Source organism: Drosophila ficusphila, unplaced genomic scaffold (assembly GCF_018152265.1).
Source record: "Drosophila ficusphila isolate 14025-0441.05 unplaced genomic scaffold, ASM1815226v1 contig_794, whole genome shotgun sequence".
Lineage (NCBI taxonomy): Eukaryota > Metazoa > Arthropoda > Insecta > Diptera > Drosophilidae > Drosophila > Drosophila ficusphila.
In genome coordinates, this window is record NW_025064740.1 from 67,451 (window position 1) to 77,484 (window position 10,034).

A 10,034-nucleotide genomic window follows, 5' to 3' on the forward strand; every position below is an offset into this window, starting at 1 on the left:
TAGTAGGCAACTAGCATATTTTAGGGTAGGCGTAGATCGTTGTGATAGGAATATTTTGTATTGTACTTTTAGTGGAGTGTAGATCCGTGAAGGGAGTCGATTTGGCGTTCGAACAGCTCGATGTGTTTCGCCTTAAATCGACTTTGTGCAATCTCGGTTTCGACGTAAGACGATTTGACTGAGAACCAGTTGGTGGAAGTGAAGAGATACGAATAGCAAATTACAATGTTTTAATAATCCGAACATGTAAACAATTGTCAATGGAAATTGTGCTGTGAAACAATGTGTGAGTATAGAAAACAAACAAAAAAAAAAATTAACGAAAACGTTGGATAGATTGGAAGTGGAAACACGGTGAATGTAATTCTTATGCAATACATTATTTAGAGAATCTTTCACACATTGTGCATTCAATAGATGGGTTCGAATGAAGATTAGATCTGGAATAGTTTTACGAGAAATCCTAAATTCCCTGTTTTAACCGTAGCGAGAAGAGCAAGTTTAGCCTAGATTTTAAAACCGAATGATGTACTTTAAATGCGATAATGCCTTACAAAATATCAATTAAATATACACGCGGATAAATACAGTATCTCAACTGAAATGGGAATTCGACCGCTTCATCCGGTTGATTTCCTGCGCACTGCCCGAGTGCAAGGCCCCAGTAGAATTAAGCGATGCAATCTAGGTTAATTAGTACCAACTAATTCTATGTTTACACCAGCCAGCCACATATATATATATAGTAGGAAGGAGGCCGAAAGCTCCCCGAGCACTAAATAGATACATCCTTATAAATAAATATATATGTATACAATTCTACGTTAATAAGTACCTACGCGTAGCTAAGAGTTCGTATCGGGATATGTGTTTGTACAACATAACTTATACATTATTGAAGAGCGATTTTAATACAGACCACAAGAGATAAGGTGGGTCTTAGGTGCAAAAATCATATATATCTATATATGTTTATGCGAGAAATACGTTTAAGGAATACATATTTTTACTTAGAGAAAATATTGCAAACAAACTAAATAAGAACATGTATGAAATGGAAACAATGAGACTCCTGAAAAAACAAAATAAACAAATACTGTAATAGACAAACTAAAAGTTGTTTATTTTTTTTAAAATGGAAAACAAGTAACAGATATAAATGGGTTTTGGTTTTTTTATTTTGATTTTGGCGCTACATGTTAATAAAGTATTCGATTTTATATTGGTGTGACCAACCAGTTTTCATCTAACCATTTTCCGTTTTCATAAGCCAAGATTCAAACCTAAAAAACTTGAATAACTTTACATAGAAGTAAAGCGTTGGCATTGAATTTTAGCACATTTTTTTATAATTAATAAAATTTTAAAATGTTATCTATGTTTAATAAAAGTGTAACTTAAATTTTTTTTATATTATTTTAAAATTGTTCAATAAAAATCAATCAAAAAACATTTTGGTAAAAGTATACTAAAACCAGTTTGTGAAAATATAAGTTGTTAAATATTGCAAAATAGCAAGTAGCTCTTTTTATTTATTACTTGGGTAATCGAATAATACATCAGATGTTAGCCAGGTAACTCTGGCAGCGATAACAATACAAACCAACGCGGCTGATAGCTTATCTTTAGTGTTTTCAGCAACAAAAGGTTTCCCAGTCGCTGAGTAATTTTTACACTTACAAGTTGAGATTATAAAAAGAAAGTAAAGAGATGGAAAAGCGTTCCACATCCACTATGCAGGTTCTCTATGCAGAACTGGCAGCCGGTGCGTATGAGCAATATTGTTGCGTATACCCAATGTAGTAACCATTTCTTATAGCAAAGGCTCGAAGTGCCCAGCTGGAGGAAGAGAACATTCTGCTGCGCCATCGCCTAAATCGCGCATCAGCTAATCACAGTACAAATGCAGCAATTAATGTGGAGGCCAAAATCCTGGCTTTTCAATTGGAGGAGGAGCGCGATCGTCTGGTGGAAACTTTACAGAAACATAAGAAAAAGTATAACAAACTGCATGATGCCTATTTGGAGAAGGTAAAACGTTGTAGGGCTTTGGAGGAGATGTTTAAGCGACAGAAAACACTAACAGGATTGGTAATGAAATCAGCTCTTGATCAACGAAATGCAGGTGGGATTTTGAAGTGTTTTTCCCCAATAAAATTCTAATTAATATTCCCATCAGAGCAAAAAATGATGATCGAAAAGCGACAATCGGCCCAAGGCGATCTCAATGAATTGCAAGAATTAAAGGCCAAAGTAGAGAAGCTACAAAGAGCCTTAGATGAGTCATACGACATTATTGATGAAATGGATTTTGAATTGGAAAGCGTAAGACTTCGAAAAAGTAGGGAAACATTTGATATACATTTTTCATTAAAAGGTGGATTTATTGGAAATGCAAAACCAAAGTTTGCGGGATGAGTTGGCTGCTCTAAAGATTAAAACAGAAGAAGGAGCTACCAGTTTGGCAGCTTCAGTTCCAGATGATGATGATCCTCCACCAAAATATGAGGAGGACTTTCCTGGAGCTCATAGTAAAGCAAGGCTCGCTCGTCGGTCTTCTTCAAGTAGCGAAGAAGGACCAAAAGATGATGATGCCGATGCAGAAACTATGGAAAGAGCTGCTTTAACCCATAGTGTAAGTATATATCTTAATAATCCTGATTAATATACAACTATACTCATTTTAAGCTTATACAAACGGTTGAAACCGAGAGCAACGCCTTGAGAAGAGAACTTCTAAGATCTCGCTGCCAAAGAACAATACGCGCCAAGTTGGAGAAAGAAAGTGAAGCTGCTGATTAGTATAATAACAGGTCATATACCATATATCAAACCCAAAACCACTCTGAAATAAAATGACAACCCATAGATCATAGAGAAAAGCACCCAAACTCAAGCTGATGAAATTGATCACCAGACTTACGCACATACCAAATCGAAGAACCCCGCTGGCGGTCTAGTTGGTCCGACTAACTAACCCAGATTTACAGCCAGCTCCGCCTAACAAGTGCACATACCACAGATTGCTTTTAAGGTTCGAAGAAACACGCTTTGCGGCTGCCTCAAATCAAAACTTTTGAGATAGAGTAACCTGGTTTTTCGGGCTCAACGCCAAAAAGAAACTCGTCTAATGGCGATTAATTAAAATATTTGTTAATGGCATCAAACGGGTTGTGGCCATATCGCTCAAAGGATTTGGCCTCCGATCCATGAAGGTTCCAACCCCCAACACACGCCCCCCATTTCCATCTACTATCTCAATTGGCGAGCTATCCATTAAAACAGCACAATTATTTTTATGACTTAATGCAGCCGGAGGCCTTGTTGCCCAATGCCTAATGTTGCAAATTATTGACAAAGTAAATTAATCTGCACATTTGTTGGTCGGACCAGACAGACTAGCGCGACACCTCTAAGATCACTAAGCTCTCCCACTTGCGGCATATTCAGTTGGATACTTATCGTAATATGCAGTGAGGAATAATATTTCAACCTTCAAGTATTTATAAAAATAATTAAAAATAATAAGGTCAAGGGATTCAACTAGATTTGGGTAAAACATCTTCAATTTATTATATTTAATATTGTTTAAATAATGGTTTAAATAGTTCATACTTATATAATTATAAAATATAATGCAACGATTTTATATATTTAGCTTTGTAAACCTTATCAATTTTCAATCAAACTCTCCTCAATGCAATAAATTTAGACTTAAACGTAAGTTTACGCATTTATTTATCAAGGGTCTGAGTTATAGGAATAATAAGTGTGTAAAACAGGTATAAGAGACTGTTAATTAAGAGATTAAGAGTTGTATTTTAAAATAGTATTTTTAAAGTTTAAAGGAATTGTCAACCAAGTTAAAAGTTATCTTACATGAATGATGATCTTTTTCCAAACTGAAATCAGGAATTTATCCTGATTCTAATATTCAAATATTTTTCTCTGTGTGAACTTATTGCCTAGTGGCTAGTGCGAACCACTCTTTGCATATTTCGTGTTTAATTATAATTTTTTCGGGGCTCACTTAATGAGCGCACTCCACTTGTGGCGGCGATCTTGTTTGGGAGGCGCGTGCCGAAAAACCGACACGACACTTTGGGTGGATTGCCAAATCTTGGAGTCTGATCGAAAACTCTGCTCTGGTCCACTCCGGTAATGAGTGTGGAGTGTGCTCGTATATAAGCAGCCTAGGACTACCCAGATTAATTACTTCGATTCCGATCTTCGTCGAGTGCATTTCAATATACCCAAAGAGTTCTGAGAAACCAAACGCAAAACAAAACCAAAATAATGGGAAAAGTGAGTGGAGCAAGGAGTCCTTTTTTTTTCTGGATTATAATTATTGATTGATCCTTTTTAGGCCACCTATCTGCTGTGCCTGTGTTTGATTGGCGCCGTTTGGGCCATTGAATTGCAGCCGGAGCCGGACTATGGACCAGTTGCCTATGAGTTCCAGTGGTCGGTGAACGATCCTCACACCGGGGATATCAAAAGCCAAAAGGAGACGCGGAAGGACGATAAAGTCGAGGGAGTTTATGAACTTATAGATTCCGATGGCTATCGTCGAATTGTTCAGTACAAGGCGGATGATCACAACGGTTTCGAGGCAATTGTCCAGCGGGAACCCACGGATATAAAGATTCCACTGCCTGAGCCTCCCAAGAAACTCCTCGCCGCCAAGATCCTGACTCCTGTGCTGCCGGTGGCTCCTCTGGTTCACTACGCTGCCCCCAAAGCCATCATCAAGCAGGAGTTGTCCTCCGGAAACTATGTCTCCGTTTCCGGACCCACTGCTCAGTACAAGTACTAAAGGGATCTTAATTCTGACTTCAGCATCACAAACTCATTGGGATCCCCGTTTCGACCCGGGAAAGCTTCACTGCCATATATCATAAATAACTTATAGTAAGCCATTAATTGTGCATACAAACAGCAGACATTCATATGTAACATAAAGATGCATCACATTCAAACTGTTCGCAGAGGAACACAAAAAAAACGAAATTTTTTTATGGGAAAAGAGACTTGTGGGCAGGACATGAGTTTCCGAAGGTTTTTTTTTTCAGTGAACGCCATTTAATTTAAAATTAAATTAAAAATTCAACAAGGTATGACAATCCATGTTTATAGCATTTTTGGCAGGCTGTAGTCAAAATACTTTTTTGGCTATTTTTTTTTAATTTTTATGATGCAACCCGAAAAATGCGTTTGCTGAAAGTTCTAAGTTTCTAATTGTTATCAGAATTGTTACCTCTGAATGTTTGTATTTTATTTCTATAACAAACTGCATCATTAGAAATTTTGTTTATTTTTTGGTCCATTTTTTTAAATTTTAATGATACAAGCCCTCTCCAAAAATATATGTTATTAGAATTATTTTAGTAAAATAACACTTCTATTATTAGGTTTAGCTTAGTAATTATAAATGTTTCCTAGAAGTTAGATATTTATTATTGTGCGATTGATATTTCTCAAAAGACTTAAGCTTAATTTTTTTTGTATCAACTTTAATCTTCTTATTTTTTTTTTTTTTTTTTTTTTGGTGAAACAATACAAATTGTAGTTAAGAATAAAAACCGTCTGCGTAGCAAAGATTATTCATTTTTTCAGCCCTATCTCTTCACAAACAAAGTAAAAAAGTGGAAGACATTAAAAAAGTAGAAAAAGTCATGAATGACTGGGAAATGCTTAACTTGGCTTATCTTTATTTAAGTCTGGCTTAGTAAAATTGGCACTTCGCATTTAGTTCTTCGAGTAATGTCTCACTAAAAGATGTGTCATCGCCCAGGTGGCAACGAATTTTCGATAAGCAGAAACTAATGCTATCGCCAGCAGACGCGACATTGCCACAGAGATGCCTCTAATCTCACGTACCTTCTGCCGCATGAGGGCGTCCAATTACCGGCTCAGTCGACGTCGCCGATGGCGATTCTATTGGCTTTTGGCTAACGCTCTGGAAAAAGATCAATGGAGCATCAGTGCGAAAATGGCCAGCTCACTAGACACACGGAAACTATTAGCCACATTGCTGTTGGCTCTCTGCTTTTGCTTGGGAGGATCAAAGGATACCGATCCGGATGCCAAGTGGATGGCCCCTCTTAAGCAATATGGATATACAGCCCAACATCTGAAGAACAAAGTGGAACATGGGGAATTTACCACCTTCGAATTGGGAACTCCCAATTACCAAATCCTGAATCCCGAAGACGAACCGGAATATATTACTGCCGATCAACCACATTATCAGGAAATGTTGAAACGATTGACAAGTGCTCAAAGTGGATCGCATACCATCGATATGGAAACAGCCGGCAGTCCGGTTAAAGTTCCAGATCCTCCCAAACAATGGAAACCTTTAACGCAAAAAAGTACTCAAAACAGTGAGGTTGCTAAATCAAGGCATCTACTTGGACTTAAACGCTGGGAGAAACTGAAGAAGCGCAGCTCTCTTTTAAGGAAAAGTTATCAAAATGCAGGATTGGAATCGGATGCAGCCAGTGAACTAAGTCTTCTCCCGAATATTCAGGTTTATCCTGGAGCCAGACCATTCCAAAGTCGTGTGGCCAATCTTAATTGATCATAAATAAATCCACGGTCTCCGAAAATTGTGTTGTTCTGTTTTAATGTAATGTTAAGATTTGATTGAATTATGTTGTATGGTTGGTTTAATTAATTATGTTAAAAAAAATTGGTTACCATAGAATTAAATTTTAACAAAATGTGAATATTACAATTTTTAACTTGTGAAAAGAAAAAATTAAAAAAAAGTGAATGTTAGTTTGTAAAGTTTGGGGAAGACAAAAAGTGCATTTTATTTTAGAGATGGCTTATTATTGAACTGGCTAAAATGACTGGATTATTATTTCTTGTGTTATATGGTAAAATTAAATTTAAATTTAATTTAATTTAATTTTGTAATTTGGTAGTTTACCAATAAAAATTCTGTAAGCATTATTCTTTGAGAAAAAATCAGTCTTTATATTTTTGACAAGTAAAATAATTTTTGTATTGTTTTTTAATATAAATATTTTTCTTTATAGTCAGTAAAGTTGTAAAGAGGTGATTTATCTTTCACTTATCCGAAGCGTACGTGTACCCACGAAATTACAACCGAAAATTGATAAGTTAATCGACCACAGACAATATTATCGGATCTGGGGCAAGACCCAGAAATTATAAATCCCCAAACTGTTGGCAAAAGTTGGTCAGAGCCAAAAAAACCTTCGGCGAGTGCAGAATGGGCACTGCTCAAAATTTATTTATATAAATGGGCTATAGGAAAATAGAAAACATAAGGATTTAAAGAACAAAATTCCTGTTTCAATTATGAATATGCATTATTTAGTTTTAATATTTTTTTTTTAATGTTTAGATAAGATTACAAAAATACATTTTGTTTACACTTGTCTTGAAGTTATGTAGGTGTTCTTCCGATCGAATCTAAAAGGTGAATGCCATTAATCCAAGAACCAGAGGTCATGAAAAGATATGTTTGCTGGCCGTGTTTAAGATCGAACAACTGTTGTCAAGCACTTGATGCTATCGACGAGTGCGGGAAGAAATGCTTGAATGTGTATTACGGAAGCTACGGAATCTGGTGATTGTGGGACCATTCCGTACCATTCCGCACCGCTCCGGAGCACCATGCCCCGCGACGGGCGACGATCTGATCTGAACCATTTGGAACGTGATGCGGTCAACGCTTCCGCGACCCATTTGTTCGCCGTTGTAAGTGTTATGGTTGAAGTAGAAGAGGTAGAACGAGAAGAAGCAGAAGAAGCTCTCGGCCAGCGCAGCGTATTTAAGAGCTATTCAGCAAATTGCATAAAAGAGTTTCGCACGCGACCGACGAACAGCCAACAAGTCAACAAGTGCCATCCGATCGGCGATCCGGGAAAGAATTTCCACCAATTGTAGGGAAAGTGATCGCTATCGAGGGAGAAATTCAGTGGAGAAGGTAAGAAAGTGGGCCAATCGATTGGGAGCGATTGCAAATGGTTTTATGACCTTTATTTAAACTCACTTTTTTCCCCTTTCAGATGTTCGAACGTTGCAGTTTATTGTTTATGGTCATAATAATGACATCGTCTTTTTTGACCCAAGCACATTTTCCGGAATACTGTGCAGAATGCGAGCAGGAGGTGTGGGAACAGGTGCCGTGTAGTGAAGTGCCCACCACAGTGGCACCACCACCACCACCCAGTGGGGAAACCACTGCAAGACCACCAACCACTCTAGTTTACAGCACCACTGAACCGGCGTATCCAAGCAGTACGATTGCACCACCACCACCTCCAACGGACAGTCCCATTCCACCATCTCCTTACAAAAAATGCTACTGCGAATGCAAGTTGGGCTGCAAGGAGTTCTGCCGCAAGGTGGCCACCTCGGAACCCAAGCAGCCCCTCACCCAGATCTCGTCCATCGGAGAATCTGCACCTGGTGGCCAGGTGGAGTTCACCCACGTCCACCAGCGGAAGTACTTCCCCAAATACGGAGGTGATGCTGGTTCCTATGGGGGATTGGTGGGACCGGTGAATGGTCCTAAGTCCTACAAACCCTATCCTTTGGTCTACGAACAGGCAGCTGCTGCTGCTTCACCGGCTTCCGCGGTGGCTTCCTCGCCAGCGGTGGCCAACATAGCTGCTCCGAATTACACTCTCGAAGAACTGGCGCAACTTCTGAGCTCCGCTTATGGCGGCAAGAAGACTTATCCCGCCAGTGTGCCACCTCCGCCACGTCCTGCCATCCAACTGCAGCCAGCTCCTGTGGCCACGCCCTCCGTTTACTACTCCCCCGTTCCGGTTTACTCCAAGCAGGTGGTTCCCCTCGTCAGCAAAGTGCCACCCGCACCCAAACTCTCGGCCAACATTAAGTATGCCGCTTCAGCGGTTGCATCTTCATCTTCGGGACTTTCGGTGGCCAAGATAAAGACTCCTTATGAGGAGAAGATTGTGGTGGCCACACCATCTCCGATTGTTGAGGAGGTCAAGGCATACTCGGCACCCCAGACAGAAGCCTATCCCGTTGTCCAGAGCCAAACGGAAGCGTATCCCAGCATCACTCCCATTTATCCGAGTGTCACGGAATCGTACCCCAAGGATTCCTATCCCAGCATCACGGAATCGTATCCCAGCCAAACCGAGTCCTATCAGCCGAGTCCTGTGCCACAACCTCAGCCAGAGGTGAAGCCATATGGTGCTCCCGAATCGGGTCCTGACAAGCCATCTTCCACCTTCGATCTGGCCATCGATAACTACCTGAAGGACTTTGGTTACGGCAACCAGGGAAGGGGATACGCGGACTACTGAGCTCCACGCTCTTTGTTGTTAGGTTTAGGCGTACTTCTAGGCTAGAAATGTTTTCTAGGTGTCCTCTTATTTATTTGTTAACGGTCTCCATTCCTGTTGACTTAATGATGATTAAATTATTTAAATATGTTAAGTGTTGAATTTAATTATTACAGAAATGGGAAAAATATAGCATACTTTTGGGCTCTCTTGAAGGCGATGCATCGCGATGGTTCACAAATTATTTGATTAAGGTAAAACATCTCTACAAATCTGGCTAGTATATTGGAATTAAATAATAGATTTTGATAAAATATTTTTTAGAAATCTTTTATTTGCCATAAATAAAATAGAAAGTTAGTTTTTTGGTAAAAAGTATCGGAATATCATAAAATATGTTTACAAGTTTAAACACACCCTCTGAATACTCGGTTGTATTTTATTATTGATCACTTGTATTTATTTTTCCAATAAGTAAATTCCCACCTTTGTTTACCCTTCTTCACTTGTAATCAACAGCAAATAAATAAACAACATTTTATTTTTCGGCTTTGACGCATTTTATTATAGGTACTTAAAAAGTTTTCTGCATTTGCATTCATTTTTGATATACTTTCTGTTGTTGATAACATTGAATAAGATTTCATCTTACGTTGCTTGCCAGCTTGTTTCTCAGTTATGCCTGCCAATCTGATAAACATGGATATATACACAAATTAGATTTATTAATTTTTGTAT

At 38.7% G+C, this 10,034-nt stretch overlaps 4 protein-coding genes across 5 annotated transcripts; all 4 read left to right on the forward strand.

The window, feature by feature from the left end:
* Positions 1–1,639: 1,639 nt before the first annotated feature.
* On the forward strand, positions 1,640–3,686 carry LOC108097824 (protein Daple). Of its 2 annotated transcripts, XM_017200345.1 has the most exons (6): positions 1,640–1,765; positions 1,820–2,125; positions 2,180–2,325; positions 2,378–2,635; positions 2,689–2,813; positions 2,870–3,686. In XM_017200345.1, the coding sequence occupies exons 1-5, from the start codon at positions 1,711–1,713 to the stop codon at positions 2,800–2,802; spliced, it is 879 nt and encodes a 292-aa protein (XP_017055834.1). In that variant the 5' UTR covers positions 1,640–1,710; the 3' UTR covers positions 2,803–2,813; positions 2,870–3,686. The 2 variants fall into 2 exon arrangements, with proteins under 2 accessions (XP_017055834.1, XP_017055832.1); XM_017200343.1 differs by having other exon boundaries at positions 2,689–2,885.
* Positions 3,687–4,097: 411 nt separating this feature from the next.
* Positions 4,098–4,828, forward strand: LOC108097836 (cuticle protein 7). Its single transcript, XM_017200359.2, has 2 exons — positions 4,098–4,305; positions 4,367–4,828. Exons 1-2 carry the CDS (start codon positions 4,297–4,299, stop codon positions 4,814–4,816), a joined length of 459 nt encoding a protein of 152 aa, XP_017055848.1. The 5' UTR covers positions 4,098–4,296; the 3' UTR covers positions 4,817–4,828.
* Positions 4,829–5,860: 1,032 nt separating this feature from the next.
* LOC108097831 lies at positions 5,861–6,607 on the forward strand. The gene has a single exon (XM_017200355.2). It carries the CDS (start codon positions 5,861–5,863, stop codon positions 6,581–6,583), a length of 723 nt encoding a protein of 240 aa, XP_017055844.2. The 3' UTR covers positions 6,584–6,607.
* A 1,226-nt stretch (positions 6,608–7,833) lies between these two features.
* Positions 7,834–9,450, forward strand: LOC108097839 (leucine-rich repeat extensin-like protein 2). Its single transcript, XM_017200367.1, has 2 exons — positions 7,834–7,963; positions 8,046–9,450. The coding sequence occupies exon 2, from the start codon at positions 8,046–8,048 to the stop codon at positions 9,315–9,317; it is 1,272 nt and encodes a 423-aa protein (XP_017055856.1). The 5' UTR covers positions 7,834–7,963; the 3' UTR covers positions 9,318–9,450.
* Positions 9,451–10,034: the final 584 nt, after the last annotated feature.